The sequence below is a fragment of the Vulpes lagopus genome, chromosome 10, assembly GCF_018345385.1.
Source record: "Vulpes lagopus strain Blue_001 chromosome 10, ASM1834538v1, whole genome shotgun sequence".
NCBI lineage: Eukaryota > Metazoa > Chordata > Mammalia > Carnivora > Canidae > Vulpes > Vulpes lagopus.
The window spans coordinates 47,554,347-47,572,860 of record NC_054833.1 but is presented as its reverse complement, the minus strand read 5'-3'; the positions used below and the strand labels follow the sequence as shown (position 1 = coordinate 47,572,860).

Here is an 18,514-nt window from a genome sequence, read left to right as displayed (position 1 = left end):
CAAAACTCTCAACAAAATATTAGCAAATAGCATACACCCACCACGATCACATGGGACTTATTCCAGAGATGCAAAGATGGTTCAATATTCACAAATCAATCAACGTGGTATATCACATCACCGAAATGAAAAAAAAAATCACGTGATCATCTCTATAGATGCTTAAAAAGCATTTGACAAAAGTCACTATCCATTCATGATGAAAACTCCCAACAGGGATCCCTGGGTGGTGCAGCGGTTTGGCGCCTGCCTTTGGCCCAGGGCGCGATCCTGAAGACCTGGGATCGAATCCCACGTCGAGCTCCCGGTGCATGGAGCCTGCTTCTCCCTCTGCCTATGTCTCTGCCTCTCTGTGTGTGTGTGTGTGTGTGTGTGACTATCATAAATAAATAAAAATTAAAAAAAAAAAAAAAAGAAAACTCCCAACAAAGTGGGTTTACCAGAACATACTTTGACACAATAAAGGCCATATATGAAAACCCCACAGTGAGGCAGAGGCCTATGTGGGGCTATTGCTCAGCAGGCCCAGGCCCAGGGCCTCAGAGCCGGGAATCTGCACCTGCACCAACCTAGCTACTGCCAGCTCTCCCAGTCCACCATGGTCCCCACTGCAGGGTCATTTGGGTGGCCGGGCAGTCCACATGCAGAAGTGAGGGCCACGATGACAGAGTATGGCAGGGAATAGCACAAGCTGGAAGCTCTGGAATCCATTTACTCTGACTCCTTCACAGGCAGATGTCTCTTAGCTACCCCTGTATAGCACCAGTGCAGTTCATTGTCTCTCTCACCAACAGTACAGATGTGTTGTGAGGATGTGAAGGGGACACCTGAAGAGGGGTTTGAGATGTTATTAACTGGTATTATCAGAAAATCCACCCAGTTTCACCATAACTCTGACATCTAAGGCTGGAGAAAAAGATGAAACTGTCCAGGCTACCCTCAAGTTTATATACAGTGAAAAATACATAGATGAAGCCCCTCTTTATGAATATTCTCCAAGGAAAATCGACAAGAGAATGAGGACTCAGATATATTTTTTTTAAGATTTTATTTATTCATTCATGAGAGACACAGAGAGAGAGAGAGAGAGGCAGAGACACAGGCAGAGGGAGAAGCAGGCTCCATGCAGGGAGCCCGACGTGGGGCTCCATCCCAAGTCTCCAGGATTACACCCTGGGCTGGAGGCGGCGCTAAACTGCTGAGCCACCCAAGCTGCCCAGACTCCGATATCTTTAAACTATTAGCATTATAGGTAGAAGAAAAATCTTGGCAATGGTAAGGATCTTCAGTGACAGTTGTGCAAGAAAAATTAAATGAGATAGATCAAATATAAACTAGAAGAGAAGAAAAGAAACAAAAAGAGAAAGAAGCAGAGGAAGCTAAAGAGCAATTATTTCCTGGCATTCCTGTTACAAATGAGAATTTAAGTTGGAAGGCCAAATTTGATCCAGAATTCTTGGAAATTAAAAAGAAATCAATGAAAGAAGAAGATTGAGTAAGAAAAAAAATTAAGTGGGAAACTACTATTTGAAATGGATCATAATCTTGACACACTGGATATTCAGTTTTCAGAGGATGCTGGAAACAATGTGGAGGTGAATGAACCTATGTTCCAGGAAATGGAGTATGTGGAGCTAGAGGATGAGGAGGATGATCCAGACTACAATTCTGCTGACCCAGAGGTTGACCTAATGAACTATCCCCATTTGCAGGGAGGTGTGACTGCCATAGCATCTGTGGCTGTGCTGAGGTGTTGATTTTTCTTTTCTCTAAGAAAAAATAATTTTCTGGAGAATATTCTTCTGATAGCTTTTGTCATTGAACTTAATAAACTGATCTTAAAATTTTTCTCTTTTTTTTTAAAAGATTTTATTTATTTATTCATGAGAGACAGAGAGAGAGAGAGAGAGAGAGGCAGAGACACAGGCAGAGGCAGAGGGATTTTAAGATCCCCTACTGATCTTAAAATTTCAAAAATAGAAAACTCTACAGCTAACATCACACTCCATGGTGAAAAACTGAGAGCTTTCCCTCTAAGATCAGAAGCAAGACAAGGATGTGCACTCTCATAATTTTTATTCAACATAGAACTGGAAGTCCTGGCCACAGCAATTAGACAAAAAAAAGGAATAATAAGCATCCAAATTGGTAAAGAAAAAGTAAAACTTTCATTATTTGTAGATGACATGATACTATACACAGGAAATCCTCAAGACTCCACCAAAAAACTTCTAGAGTAATTAACAAATCAGTACAGTGACAGGATACAAAATTAATACCCAGAAATTGACAGTATTTCTATACACTACTAACGAAGTAGCAGAAAGAGAAACTAAGAAAACAGCATTTACATTTGCATCAAAAATAATAAAATAGGGGATCCCTGGGTGGCTTAGTGGTTTGGCGCCTGCCTTAGGCCCATGGAGTGATCCTGGGGTCCTGGGATCGAGTCCCACATCAGACTCCCTGCATGGAGCCTGCTTCTCCCTCTCTCTCTCTCTCTCTCTCTCTCTGTGTGTCTCTCATGAATAAATAAATAAAATCTTTTTTTTTTTAAATAAATAAAATCTTAAAAAAAAAGTAATGAAATACCTAGGAATAAACTTAATCAAGGAGATGAAAGACTTGTACTCTGAAAACTATAAAACAGTGATCAAAGAAACTGAAGATGACACAAACAAATGGAAAGATAGTATTAATTCTGGCATAGACTGTCAGAATTTCCATGTTACTCAAAGCAATTTACATATTTAATGCAATCCCTATTAAAATACCAACAGTATTTTTCACAGAATTAGTGCAAATAATCCTAAAATTTGAATGGAACCACAAAAGACCCAAGTAGTCAAAGCAATCTTGAGAAAGAAAAACAAAGGTGGAGGTATCACAGTTCCAGATTTCAAGATATACTACAAGGCTGTAGTAATCAAAACAGTATTGCACTGGCACAAAAACAGACCCGGAGATCAAGAGAACAGAACAGAGAGCCTAGAAATAAACCCACACCTATATGGTCTATTAATCTTCAACAAAGGATGCAAGAATATACAATGGGAAAATGACAGTCTCTTCAACACATGGTCATGAGAAAACTGGACAGCTACATGCAAAAAGAGGAAGTGAGATCACTTTCTTACAACATGCACAAAAATAAAACTCAAAATGGATTAAAGACTTAAATCTGAGGGGCGCCTGGGTGGCTCAGTCGGTTAAGCATTTGACTTTTGATTTTGGCTCAGATCATGATTTCAGGGTCCTAAGATGGAGCCCTGCATTGGGCTCCCCACTGAGCAGGGAGTCTATAGGAGATTCTCTACCTCTGCCCTTCCCCCGGCTCATGCTCTCTCTCCCCTTCTCTCCCTCAGATAATAAATACATAAATCTTAAAAAAAAAACCTAAATCTGAGACCTGAAACCATAAAAATCCTAGAAGAGAACACAGGCAGTAATTTCTCTGACATTGCTATAGCAACATTTTTCTAGATATGTCTCCTCAGGCAAGGGAAACAAAAACAAAAATAAACTACTGGGAATACATTAAAATAAAAAGCTTTTGCACAGTAAAGGAAGTCATCAATAAAACGAAAAGGCAACCTACTGAATGGGAGAAGATAGTTACAAATTATATATTTGATAAGGAGTTAATATCCAAAATACATTTTTAAAAACCCATACAACTCTACATCATAAAACCAATTAAAAAATGGGCACAGGATCTGAGTAGACATTTTCCAAAGATGACACACAGATGGCCAACAGACACATGAAAAGATCCTTAACATCACTCATCATCAGGGAAATGAAAATCAAAACCACAAAAGGTATCACCTCACACCTGTCAGAATGGCTAAAGTCAACAACACAAGGAATAACAAGTGTTGGCGAGGATGTGGAGAAAAAAGAGCCTTTGTGCACTACTAGTGGGAATGTAAACTAGTACAACCACAGTGTGGAGGTTCCTCAAAAAATAAAAATATCATATGATCCAGTCATTCCACTACTGGGTATTTACTAAAAGAAAAAGAAAACACTGGGTAGCCCGGGTGGCTCAGCGGTTTAGTGCTGCCTTCGGTCTAGGGCGTGGTCCTGGAGACCCGGGACTGAGTCCCACATCCAGCTCCCTGCATGGAGCCAGCTTCTCCCTCTGCCTGTGTCTCTGCTTCTCTCTCTCTCTCTCTCACTCTCTCTCTCATAAATAAATAAATAAAATCTTAAAAAAATGAAAACACTAATTTGAAAAGATAAATGCACTCCTATGTTTACTGCAGCATTATTTACAATAGCCAAGATATGGAAGCAGCCCAAGTGTCTATTGATAGATGACTGGGTAAAGATGTGGTATATATATATACAATGGAATATTAGCCATAAAAATGAATCTTGCCATTTTCAACAATATGGATGGAACTAGAGAGTATAATGCTAAGTGAAATAATCAGAGAAAGACAAATACCTTATGATTTCATTCATATGTGGAATTTAAGAAACAAATGAACAAAGGAAAAGAGAGAGAGAACCCAAAATACAGACTCTCAACTATAGAGAACAAATCGATGGTTACCAGAGGGAAAGGAGGAGGGGGATGAGTGAAACAGATGAAAGGGGACTAAGAGTGCACTTACGATGAGCACTCAATAATGTATAGAATTATTATTAGTTTTAATAAAACTAAACTAAAAAAAAGATATGGTATACATACATAATGGAATACATTACAGAGCCACAAAAAGGGATGAGACTATGCAATTTGAGACAACATGGATAGACCAAGAGGGTATTATGCTAACTAATAAGTCAGAGTGAGAAAAACAACATATGGTTTCATTCATATGTGGAATCTAAAAAATAAAACAAATGTATAAACAAAAAGTAGAATCAGACCTATAAATATAAAGAACAAACTGATGAATGCCAGAGGGGAGATGGGCAGAGGATGGGCAAAATGAATGAAAGGGTGGGAGATACAGGATTCTAGTTATGGGATAAATAAGTCACAGGAATAAAAGGCAGGGCATAAGGAATATTGTCAATGATATTGTATCAGTGATGTATGGTGACAGATGGTAGCTATACTTGTGGTCAAAGTAGCATAATGTATAAACTTGTGGAAACACTATGTTTTATACCTGAAACTAATGTAACATTGTGCGTCAACTATACTCAAATTTAAAAAAAGAACATGAAATACATCCAATAATTGTTGAATATTTTCTGAGACCTTAGTATGTGCTAAGTATTGTAGGGGTTTCTAACTCTCAAGGAACTTAGAATAAAGACTTTTGATGATGCCAGCTGCTTGGTCTAAGCTAGCTAAAAGCAGTGGCAGTCCTAAAAGACTGTATACACTCTTCAAACCTGAGAATCTCTATAACACGGACTCCGAGCATAGACGGTCTGTCTTTTTCTATAGAACTAATTTCTAGGGCAGCTCAGGTAGCTCAGCACCGTCTTCAGCCCAGGACCTGATCCTGGAGACCCAGGATCGAGTCGTGTGTCGGGCTCCCTGCATGGAGCCTGCTTCTCCCTCTGCCTGTGTCTCTGCCTCTCTCTCTCTCTCTCTGTGTGTGTATGTGTCTCTCATGAATAAATACATAAAAATCTTAAAAAAAAAAAAAGAACTAATTTCTAAACAATGGGAAACACTCTCTGAACTTCAGAAAAACAAAAACAAAAAAAGGGTATGTTTTTCTTAAAATAGCAGATCTCAATGATTAAGCAATTGAAGACTGCAATGAGCAAAATGCCAATGTGTTTTGAAACCAAATCTAGCCTGAGTTAGCTCTTCCAGATGAAAGGTCTCAGCAAAGTATCTGTGAGATTTAAAAAAAAAAAAGAAAGAAAGAAAGAAAGAAAGAAAGAAAGAAAGAAAGAAAGAAAGGCCAAGAACTGATAAAGAAACAGAAAGTAGTGAGAATGATGAGCTGTAAAGAATTACAATCTCTTGTAATTCTCTTCTTCCTCCCAATTTCTCAGTATTCTTGGCACAGATGAAGGAGCTGGACATACCACCATGATTGACATGTAGGGAAAAGACAAGAGCACTTCAATTACTGATTAGGAATGAGAAATAATTCTACTCAAAGGACATGAAGCCCACCTGAAGCATGTCAAACTGTTGGCCTGCAACCAAATACTGCCATAAGGTATAGTCTCCCTTTTCCACCTGGGTAGCAAAAAGCTGCAGATGAACAGCCTGCTGGACTATTTTGTGCACCATATGTCTCTTCTACAAGAAATCTCCTTTAAAAAGTAAAATTTCAAAAATTATCCAATTTGGATGAAGAATGGTATCAAAAGAACTGCGATGGTTTTAAAACACGTCCATAATTCTTCAGTAGTCTTCCCATCAACAGGGAAAGTCTAATTCCTCCCCCTTCAACATGGGTTGAGTGGCTTGCTTTCAATGAACAGGAGACAAGAGTGAGACACTGCATGAATCCCAAGGCTCGGTCATAAAAAATCTTTGTAGCTCTTGAGATACTAGCTTTTGGAAGCCAGCCACCAAGCTGTGAGGAAGCACAGGCCATGTGTTGAAGCCATGAATAGGTGTTCTGGCCAACAGCCAGCATCAACTGCTAGACACGTGAGAAAGCCTTTGCAATGCCTCCAGTCCCAACCACTATCTAATGGCCAATGAATGAAGAACTCGAGTAGCTGAAGAACTGTCTGGCTGAGCCTAGTAAACCTCCAGAAACATGAGAGGAAATAATAAATAACTGCTATTCTTTTATATTGCTAAGTTTGGGACGATTTGTTAACACCACAATATAAAACAAGAGATTCCAACTAATTTTCCCTTTACGGTGATTCTCTATGATCATCTTCTTCTCTTCCAGAAATAAACAACCCTGCTTTTGCTGGCATTAGGGGCTGGGAACACAATGGCTGCCATCAACCAGACTACCCCAGAAGACCAAAATGGATACAGGTGCCACAGACTCTAGGCCTCACAGCTGCTGGATTCACTTCTTCTTGGAGGCCAAAACAAGAGTCATGGTCCCAGTAAAAAAATCTCCACAGCAGGTAAAGCTCAGTGGCCACCAAGAATCCTGTGTTGGGCACTGAAAGAACACACGGGACAGGTGCTAAAAGCACAGTCCCCATCTTGCTGCTGTAGAGGCCCTCTGACTTGAGAAGGTCCCTCTCCTATTGTGCCAGCCCAAGGTGTTAACTTTTAACTCCTCACTTGCATCCACTCTTTGCCTGTAACTATAACTTGCAGGGCTCTGAAATCCTGCCCCATTTAAGGCTGCCCAAATTATCTCATGTTCCTCATCAGGCAAGCCTAAAATTCAGTTAGATGAGGCTAATATGTCCAAAATAAGGAAGAAGGAAATCTCACAATCCAAAAACCAAAGGTGAAAGCAAAGCAAGCCATACAAAAGGGATCTATAAGGAGAGAGGAAAGCGTGGGCAGAAAGTGGCTGTGTAAAGCAGTGGCAGGGCCTCCCAACCTGTTTTTTTTTTTTTAATTTTTTTTTAAATTTATTTATGATAGTCACAGAGAGAGAGAGAGGCAGAGACATAGGCAGAGGGAGAAGCAGGCTCCATGCACTGGGAGCCCGACATGGGATTCGATCCCAGGTCTCCAGGATCGCGCCCTGGGCCAAAGGCAGGCGCTAAACCGTTGCGTCACCCAGGGATCCCCCCAACCTGTTTCTAAAGCTACAAGCAGGCCCTGGTACTCAGGAGGCCAACTCCAACATCCTGGAGAGGCATTTCCCACCAGACTCCTACAGCCAAACATTCTCACCACACTTAGGAAGGAACCCACCATTGAGCTGGCAACTGATTGCAACACTCTCCTTCACTCCTCTCTGGGGAATCTCAGAGTAGGTATTACATCCACCCACGTGTCGAGCTATTTTATACAAGCAGCAATTATATCATGCTTCAAAGAAAAGGAAAAAAATCCTCTCTTATTTTAGAAAGTATGTAATATGAGACGGCCATAGAGTAACAAATGTGTCTGGTTTAAAAAGTGATATTGCTAACTAGCTTAGAACCCATATCCTAGGAGTCAGAGAAAGCTTTATAAAATTAGCCAGACACAGACATGGCAACATCAGGGAGAGGAAGGCATGGCTTTGGTGCCAGCTGTGTGCACAGGGAGACCAGAAGATGGGGTAAGCTCTTATGCCTGGGTTCTGTCTCAGGCTAACAGGTTCTGGGGTCTCCAGGCCTCTCATAATGCAGAGAAGCAGCCTATAAGACAAGAATGAATGGACATATGGGTTGCCATTCATCCAAATGGGCTAACAACATTTAGCCCCATTTACGGAGTCATCCTCCACTAGCCTAACAGGAAAGGCCTTGCTTGTCTTCTAACAATTTCAACAGAAAACAAGGCTTCTTCCTGTATTCAGATATTCAGAATTCCTAAGTTTGTACCAGTCACAATCACTAACTAATAAAGATTATTATTGTTCTAATTATCTTTAGGCTGCTTTCCCCTGGAGCTGAGTCTCCAGTGAGTAGGATATTTTTATGTGCTAATACGGTCTTTATCCAGGTTGCTGAGACACAACCTAGGAATGTCAGCAAATTAAATCAATAAGCCATGGGCAAACCCACACATAGACATGAACTATTGGGAAAGGAACCATATATGCTCCATTCCACCATTCTGCTTTTTGGGGCAAGCCCCTGTATTCTGGTCACATTACAGCAGAATGACCATACATCTTCATTTGCCCAGGACAGGGCCCCTTTTATTTTAAAAATCACTCTGATTTGGTGATTTTTTTTTAAAGATTTTATTTATTTATTCAAAGAGACACAGAGAGAGAGAGGCAGAGACATAGTCAGAGGGAGAAGCAGGCACCATAGAGAGAGCCTGACATGGGACTTGATCCCAGGCCTCCAAGATCACACCCTGGGCTGCAGGTGGTGCTAAACCGCTGCACCACCAGGGCTGCCCCTGATTTGGTGATCTCTTAAAGATCACTTTACCTAAGAGCCAAATTTAAGCCAGTGAAAGAGGTAAATTAAATTTTTCTTGACTAACCCTCAGGCGCCCCATCCAGAAGGCTCCTTTTTCTGTTTCCCCTTGTGCTCATGATTTCCTCTCCTTGAATCATCTAGGCAATTCTGCCCCTTGACCACTGATACAAATCCTCCTTTTTCTCTATGCCTCAGCTCAGGAGCCATGTCCTTCAGGAAGCTTCTCAGTATACCCTGACCTCCACAGAGGTCTCCTTTCTTGGAAGTTCTTTTTTTTTTTTTTTTTTAAATTAATTTATTTATTTATGATAGTCACAGAGAGAGAGAGAGAGAGAGAGGCAGAGGGAGAAGCAGGCTCCATGCACCGGGAGCCCGACGTGGGATTCGATCCTGGGTCTCCAGGATCGCGCCCTGGGCCAAAGGCAGGCGCTAAACCACTGCGCCACCCAGGGATCCCCTTTCTTGGAAGTTCTATCACACAACCTGGCACCTCTTATGGTCTTAATACTATTTTTAAGTTGTTTTTTGCATGTGTAACTACACAAGCTATAAGTCATATATATAAGGGCAAAATCTGTGTCTAATTACTTCTTTTACATCCCTTTAAAAAATCCAGCTCTGTGACAAGGACATAATATCTATAAGTCATATATATAAGGGCAAAATCTGTGTCTAATTACTTCTTTTACATCCCTTTAAAAAATCCAGCTCTGTGACAAGGACATAATATCTCCTGATTTTCAAACCTGCCTAACCAGCTGGCTCTGAGATCTAAGACTCCAGGTGCCTTCTACTGCTGACTCCCTTCTCTCACAGTACCCTGTACTTCTCCTAGAAAGCACCTACACAGGTTTTAATTATATATTGATTTGTATGGGTAGTTGTTTAATGCCAAGGTTCAAGAGGACAAAGAATTTGTGTCTACTGCTCATCATTATGTACCTAAAAGCCACCACAGTGCCTGACAGTGTTCAAAAAAATATCTGCAGACAGACAGACAGATGGATAATGGAATAAAGAAAAAAAATCATCTCAAAGTGAACTATTAAGGAAGCAGATTTAATAAAAAAAAAAAAAAAGGAAGCAGATTTAAGTTTTAGGGCCTGAAACATTTGAGAAATTAATCAGCTTTCATTTCTAAAAGATCATGTGGTGGTATGTCACAGGCTTATTAAAACCTCCTTTTCTCAGAAAGAGCTAGAGTGCAATTAGGCCTGCAGCCTCACCCAGCCTAGGGTCTAAGACATGAATGACCATCTCATGCAGAGGGTACCATCTCTCTTCTTTTTTTTTTTTTTTTTTTTTTTAAATTTTATTTATTTATGATAGGCACACAGTGAGAGAGAGAGAAGCAGAGACATAGGCAGAGGGAGAAGCAGGCTCCATGCACCGGGAGCCCGACGTGGGATTCGATCCCGGGTCTCCAGGATTGCGCCCCGGGCCAAAGGCAGGCGCCAAACCGCTGCGCCACCCAGGGATCCCCCATCTCTCTTCTTGTTACATAAATTGCTAAAGTACAAAAACCACAGTCTCAAGAAGACAAAGGAAATGCAGCCACCCAAGCGAACAGGTTGGAAGGCATCCCAGGATCAAGCTCCCAAGAACATTTCAGGCATAAGCTCAGAGTGCTCTGGGGTACACAGCCTCGGACAGTATAGTCCAAATTAATTGTTCCAAGTCCACAACATGAGATGTCATGGTGCTGACAGCTATGAACTGCCATGGCAAAGCTGGGCTGTAGGATCTCAGTGTTTTTCCAGTTATATCAATATCTACTAGGAAATGCTGAGGAAGAGAAAGAAACAGCATAATTTCGGAAACCTAGGCTGCCTGCTAATGCCTGACACACATATAACGCTTTAGAATTTAAGAACACTTTCATAGTTTTCCATGCTCACTTAATCCTTACAACATTCCCATGAAGTAGGTAAGATATTATTATCTCTGTTCTAATGTGGAAATCTAGGAATCAGAGAGGAACAATGAGCAAGAAGCCAGGACTCAATGCACAGGTCTTCCGACCCCTTGCTCTTTTCTCTGTACCCTGCACTCCTTCAAGTCAACTATACCTTTTCAGTTCTTAAACCAGATTTTTTTCTTAGCATATGGTCATGAAAAGAATGCCAAATTATGGGAAATGAGTAAAATTTATGGGAAGTGAAAAACCTCTGAAGGCACTCTCCAATAACCTCCCTCCCTCCCCCAGCCCTAGAGGTTTGTCGAGTTGGCAGAGGAGAAATGAAGCAGCAGCATGGATCAAGAGAACAAACAATGAGGTAAATTTAGGGTCCCTTGCTCCAGTAAGTTCTGCTCAAACTTGCAAAAGCTTCTGCTCAAGGACCAGCCCAGCTAGAGAAAGCAATCCACAACACTTCTGATACAGCAAAGGACAATGTTAAAAGCTTGATACAGGCCAATAGGAAAGTTGTGGGATTCTGGGGAAATTCTAGCCTGATCTTCCTGACACCCAGCATCTCCAGAGTCAATCCCTCCTCTGCAGTTGAATTCACACTCTCACTTGCCAACCAGAATCATCTTCTATTGTTGCTAGGCCTCCAACTTTCCCTCCTTCCAATCCACCTCCCACAAAATCACCAAAGCAATCCTCAATTGTCACCACTTCTCGGATTCTTCCTTGGCCCCTCTCACCCTAATCTTTTGGGAACCCATCCCTCCTGTGCTTCAGTAGCACTTTCCTGGTGTGGTGCTTCTCCGCAGGTATACCATAAACTCCCCAAGACAGCAGTCTTGTCCGCACACAATCTAAAGTCTTAGATGTAGAAGATGTTCAATAAATGTTGATCAAATTGAGCCCATTATGCTTTCTTTCTGGCCTCAAAATCGAGCATGTTAGGGAAGCAGGATGCACAGTGGGGAACAGCAAGCAGCGTCTCTGGACAGGATGGCTGAGGAGAGTGAACACAGAGGAGCTACAGCACTTGTGTGACTGCACAGGTATCTCCTCCAGTCACTCTCTGCTTACCGCAAAGCAGGTGGGAAGGTGACCAACATTTTCTGCTCTTCCCTCCAGAGATTTCAAATGCTGTAATGAAAACTGTACAAGCAGGTTTCCGGGCCTTGTCCCGAAGGCTTTCAGTTAATATGCTCCAGCGGTGGTTCAAGGGTGCCACCAAAAGGGGAAATGGGTAGATGGGCAGCCCTTCTCATTTCCATCCCTCAAAACCAAAAGTGGGGGGGAAGTCACCTTAAAATGACTCCCTTACCCCATTTGCTATTAACAGAGTTTATTCTGTGACCAATGTACTGCTGATCACTATTTGTGAACCATTTGGTTTCCCTTTGCTAACAGCAAGGTTGCTTACGATCTGCTTTGCCCTCAGAGCTGGAGATCCTCCCAGAGCCAGATCTCATGTTGTCACAGTTTTCTCAACTCAAAATAGAAGGCACAAAGCGACCTGCCCCAAGTACTATATCAAATAACAATAACTAAGAACACGTGTGGTGCAGAAAGTTTCACACCATCACTGCTGCTTCTCCTTCCAGTTCTCTCCTCTTACTGCTCCAATCTGACAATGTGTGACTATCAATGATGCCACCACCTCTCATGGCCCTCCACCCCCACCGTGCCCCCCACCCTTCCTCACCCAACTTAAGGCCATGACACCTCCATAAACTCAACTCCCTTGCCCCTTAACGCTCTGTTGAACTTTTTTGGCCTAAACCCAACCCTGCACACAAAAATGTGCACATAAATGTTCATAGCAGCATTATTCAAAATAGCCAAAAAATACAAATAACTCAAGTATCCACCAACTGGGGAAGAGGCAAACAAAATTATTATATCCATATAATGGAATAGTATTCATCAACAAAATAGGACACCAATTAATACATGCTATAATATGAATGAACTTCCCAAACATGCAAAGTCAAAGAAGCCAGATACAGAACCCCAATATTATATAATTCCATTTATATACAGACAACTTGGTAAATTTACTAATAATTACTAAATTGCACACTTTAAATGGGTGGCTTTTATGGTAAGTAAATTATACTTCTATGAATTTGTTTTAAAAATTAAAAAAAAAAAAAGGGGGGAATCCTTGGGTGGCTCAGCAGTTGGCGCCTGCCTTTGGCCCAGGGCACAATCCTGGAGTCCCGGGATTGAGTCCTGCATCGGGCTCCCGGCATGGAGCCTGCTTCTCCCTCTGCCTGTGTCTCTGCCTCTCTCTCTATCATAAATTTTTTTAAAAAATCTAAAAAATTAAAAAAAAAAACCAACTCTGGTTAAATTCACCTGTTCTGTGATTCAGCACTGGACTATCTCTATAGCTGGAGAAGGAAAAAGCAACCACACTGGCCCCACCTAAAACTCAGGGGGGTTCTTGATCCTGTCTTCCAATCACACTGTATTTCTCGAGCTCCTTTTGTCCCCTACTCTCCTCAATTATTTCCCTCTCCTCAAGTCTCCAACACCACATCCCCATATAGTCCCTTCTCATCTGATAATTCTGCTTCCTGCTTCACTGAGAAAACAGAGGCTATTAGAGAACTTCCAGACTCCCATTATCACACCTACCTGTAGCCAGTTTCTATTCTGCTCTATCTAGCATGTATGTGTGCTATTTAAATTAAGATTAAATAAAATTTAAAATTCAGTTCCTCATTGACAGCAGCCACATTTCAAGTGCTAAATAGCCTCATGCAGTTCGTGGCTCCTATAGTAGACACAGCAGATATGGAACATCTCCATCACTGCAGAAAGATGATCTATCTACTTCCTAACTAACTGAAACATCTCCTCTACTTACAGGTACCTCTTCTCTCATCTACCTCAAGGGTACTGCTCCAGCAATCCCTCCTTCCTCCTCCATGATCAGTTTTCAGCTAAGACATCATCTCCATCAGCATACAAACATGACTGTTAGTGAAACAGATAACAGATAATGGTATTCTCAACAGAAGTAACAAGCATGTGACATGTTAAAGGTGTTAGCTGATGCTACTGTCATAATCATATGGCAATACAGAAATGTATCAAACCAACAAGTGTACACCTTAAACTCACAAAATGTGTTTTTTTTTTTTTAAATCTACTACCATCAGTTGATGTCTTTTTTTAAAATATTTATTTATTTATGATAGTCACACACAGAGAGAGAGAGAGAGAGAGGCAGAGACACAGGCAGAGGGAGAAGCAGGCTCCATGCACCGGGAGCCCGACGTGGGATTCGATCCCAGGTCTCCAGGATCGCGCCCTGGGCCAAAGGCAGGCGCTAAACCGCTGCACCACCCAGGGATCCCCAAAATGTGTTTTTTTAAAAAGAAAATGTAATGGTTGCACAACACTGTAAACGTAATTAACACCACTAAACTGTACACTTAAAATAGTTAAAATGGCAAATTTTATGTTTTTTTGTATATATACATATATATGGGTGTGTGTGTGTGTGTGTGTGTGTGTGTGTGTGTGTGTGTATACACACACACCACCACAATTACAAAAAGATTCAAAGGACAAAATCTCTCATCGTCATTTCCCTATAGTACTCACCACCAGCTATGGCCCTGTTTCTCTGCTACCCTTCAGAGCACAACTCTTCAGAAGACTTCTCTATGTTCACCATCTTCCTCTCATCCCCCTCATCTCTCAAGTCACCATGCCCCTACCACTCTACCAAAATGGTTTTTACCAGCTGCCTAACCCAATGGACAGTTGTTCTTACTCATTTTTATTCATCAGCAGCTTCTGAGCACTCCCTCCTCATAGAAACATTATCTTCCCTATTTCTGAGTCCAAGACCTGCCTCTCAGGACCTGGTCCTCTACCTTTTGATTTCTGCCTAGATTCTGCCCACCAGGCCTCCCTGGACCTCCACTCACAAACAACCTGATTCCTCCACTCAACCCCATTACTCCTTCACCTAAATATCCTGACTCCTCTCTTGTCATTAGTTCTCAGGCTCTTCTGAAGAGCCAGATAAGCCCTGGTCTATTTGCCCTACTTGACTGAGCCTTGATCCCAAAAATAATGGACATGAACTTTTAGCTCCTTAAAGGACATAGTCAATCTTCCTAACATGTTACAATACTCTGAGTAAGACCACTGAAATTGATTGCCAAAAGTAATCCGTGTCAGGTAGCTCCAATGGCCCAGCGGTTTGGCGCTGCCTTCAGCCCGGGGTATGATCCTGGAGACCTAGGATCAAGTCCCACATCAGGCTCCCTGCATGGAGCCTGCTTCTCCCTCTACCTGTGTCTCTGCCTCTCTCTCTCTCTCTCTCTCTCTCTCTCTCTCTTTCTGTGTTTGTCATGAATAAAGAAATAAAATCTTTAAAAAACAAACAAACAAAAAAAGTAATCCATGTCAAATACTTATTTGCATTGTCTTCAGTGGATCTGGTTTATTTAGATTCTTTTACTTGGATGATACCTGAATAAACTTTGCACTTGATGCCTAGAAAAAGTACTCTTTAAGATTTCTCAGGAAACTGGACAAGAATAGAAGATGTGCTTGGACCCAAATAAAAGTAAAATGAAATGATGGCTATTACAGTCAGCCCAGGACTGGAAGTTATTCAATCAAGATTCTAATTTTCACCCTTAGTACATCTCTAGCCACATACCTAGAGGCATCAAGGAATGGTCTGTAGGCCAAACTGATCCATTCTTCTCTATTTGATGAGTATTTCGGCTCCCGGGGTGTTTCTCCCATGGTGTCCAAATCCACTAAATAATGGCATTTACTGATGTCAATCTGCAAATGGAGAAAGGGCAACACTGCATCAGTAACTGCAAAGGTCCTTTCAGGATAAGGAACATCAATTACAATCTTAAAAATTCCCACAGGGTTTCAGAAGTCCAAACACCCAAGTCTTTAGACAATATCTGTGCTCTCTCCCTTCAGATAAGAGTGTTGGGTGCTGGGGTAATATTTAGGCTCCTGGGGGCAGAAGAAAACATGCACCCACCTAGCCAAATATGTATGTAAGCTTTGGGAGTTCTGACTCTAGTTTGGATATTAAGTTCCTCTGGCCTCAGAGACACTTCTGAAGCTAGCATAAGTTCACAATCTACTCAAAAAACTCACTTCTGCTATCATTCCCTTCCAATCTATCACCTCTTATCTCAGAGATTGAAAGGGCATCACCTAACCACACATGTTAATGTGTGAGGAAGCCCTGTCTCTGCTGATAAAGTGGTTACTCTACACCTCGTAAGTGGTACAGAAAGATCATGCATCATTATCTCCTTCAAAAATTCAACAGAACTGACAGAGACATGGGAACTGCTGCTGCAGCAAAAGATCAGTAAAACTGAGATATCAGAACTGTAAGAATGGAGACTACAAAAAATAAAAAGCTATATAGTAACTATTAGCAAAATTGTAGTCATCCAGTTGCTTACAACATGGATACACCAGACCATCACAGGTAATCTTAAATACATTTCATTTAAAACCATATCAGGGGCAGCCCGGGTGGCTCAGCGGTTTAGTGCCGCCTTCACCCAGGGTATGATCCTGGAGACCTGGGATCGAGTCCCACATTGGGCTCCCTGCATGGAGCCTGCTTCTCCCTCTGCCTGTGTCTCTGCCCCCCTCTCTCTCTCCTCTCTGTGTTTCTCATGAATAAATAAAACCTTAAAAAAAATAAAAAAATAAAACCATATCAGTACTGTGCTTCTCACAAAACTCATTAATTCAATGGAACATACTATAAAATCTGGATACTTCTGCTGTTAAATAGCTTCCTTCCAACTAAAAAAAAGTCTAGTCTAACCAAAATCACAAGTATGTGGCAGAGTCATATCTGGACCCAAGTCAGTGTGACTTCAAAAGTCATATCAAGACCACCCCAAAACAGAGGGGAAGTGTTCTCAGGAGCTCATCTAAATGTTTCCTACAAATTAAAACCAATAAAGAGTCCTTCTAGAATGCCAGGTATCAGCTAAGATAAAGGCAATTAGAAACATGAATAGATCTACAGCAAATCTCACATTTAATAGTAAAGGGCTAAAAGCTTTTCCCTTGGGATCAAGAACCAGTCAAGGCTTTTTAACTATGCTATTCAACAATGTATCACAGGTTCCAATCTGATGGGTAAGGTAAGAGAAAGGAATAAATGACAGAAGAAATGGAAACAGATAACAAAATTCATTCATCACAATGATATGACTGGTATATATAAAATCTAGTTGCCCAATAAATTTTGGAATTCAGAGAGTTTATCAAACTTTAGACTTACATGATGTAAAAATCAAAGTCATATATTCACATAGAACAGCAGTGGACAATATAGAAAATGATTTTATTTTTAAAAATTATGTACTTTCAAATTATGTTATGAAAATATAATTTACAAGAATTTGAAAATGTATGCCTTTGAATAGAACTCACAAAAATATGGGAAAGTCCTCTATAAAAAATTATGGAATTTTATTGACAAATGTCTGTCAATGATCAATTTATAATGTGGTATATTCATATAATTAAAATGTGGCAAATACGTTAATGAAATATTATTCAATCTTAAGGATACGTTGCATAGCACAGAGGAACCTTGAAAACGTGATGCTAAAGTGAAAGAAGCCAGCCACAAAAGTCACATATGGTGTGACTCCATTTACATGAAATGTCCAGAACAGACAAATCCATTGAGCCTGAAAGCAGATTAGTAGTTGCTAAGGCCTAGGGAAGTGACTGCTTAATGGGTATGGGATTTTTCTGGGGTGAGAGGGTTGGGGAGGATGAAAATGTTCTGAAATTAGATAGTGGTTATGGCCTCACAACAGTATGAATGTACTAACCACCACTGAATAGTGCACTTAAAATCATTGCTTACCCAAAGATCCAGCAACTCCATTTCTAGGTATATACCCAAAAGAACTGAAAGTAGTGACTCAAAACAGGTAGTTATATCCCAATGTTCATAGCAGCATTGTCACAACAGACCAAAGGTGGAAACAACCCAAAAGTCCATCATGGAAGAATGGATTAAAAAACTAATGAGTGCCAACTTTCAGTCTGATGTGATTAAAAAGGTCTAGAGGCAGAGAATGAAGATGGTCATACAACAGTGTGAATATACTTAAGACCACTGAATTATATCCCCAAAATGGCTAAAGTAGTAAATTTTATCACAAAATAAATCTGTTGAAATGATGAATTTTACTTTTTAAATATTGTATTTATTTATTCATGAGAGACACAGAGAGAGAGAGGAAGAGACACAGCAGAAGGAGAAACAGGCTCTATGCAGGGAGCTCAATGTGGGACTCGATCCCGGGACTCTAGGACAACAACCTGAGGCAGAAGCTCAACCCCTGAGCCACCCAGGTGTCCCGAAATGATGAATTTTAATCTCAAAAAATTTTTGATAATATAGTATTAAATGGAGAAACTTTATTCCTATAGAATCAATGTTATAAAGATGCAAAGTCTAAATAAGTTGATCAATATAGTAAATGCAATCTCAAAAATCCCATCAGACTTTTTTGGTGAAATATGACAAGCTAATTCCAAAATGTATATGGAAATGTACAAGGACAAGGACAGCCAAGGCACTGTCAGGAAAGAAAAGCAAGGTGACAGGCTTACTTGCTATAA

The 18,514-nt window shown here is 40.8% G+C and overlaps 1 protein-coding gene and 1 pseudogene across 3 annotated transcripts in view; one reads left to right on the top strand and one right to left on the bottom strand.

Annotated features, from left to right (window-relative positions):
- The window catches only part of ALG9 (ALG9 alpha-1,2-mannosyltransferase), a 99,305-nt gene that overhangs the window by 14,981 nt on the left and 65,810 nt on the right, over window positions 1–18,514 (bottom strand). For all 3 annotated transcript variants that reach the window (XM_041771081.1, XM_041771082.1, XM_041771083.1), the window contains exon 14: window positions 15,534–15,664. In XM_041771081.1, the coding sequence (XP_041627015.1) occupies window positions 15,534–15,664 (131 nt within the window). The remainder of the gene's footprint in view (window positions 1–15,533; window positions 15,665–18,514) is intronic.
- Window positions 414–1,874, top strand: LOC121499869 (annotated as a pseudogene).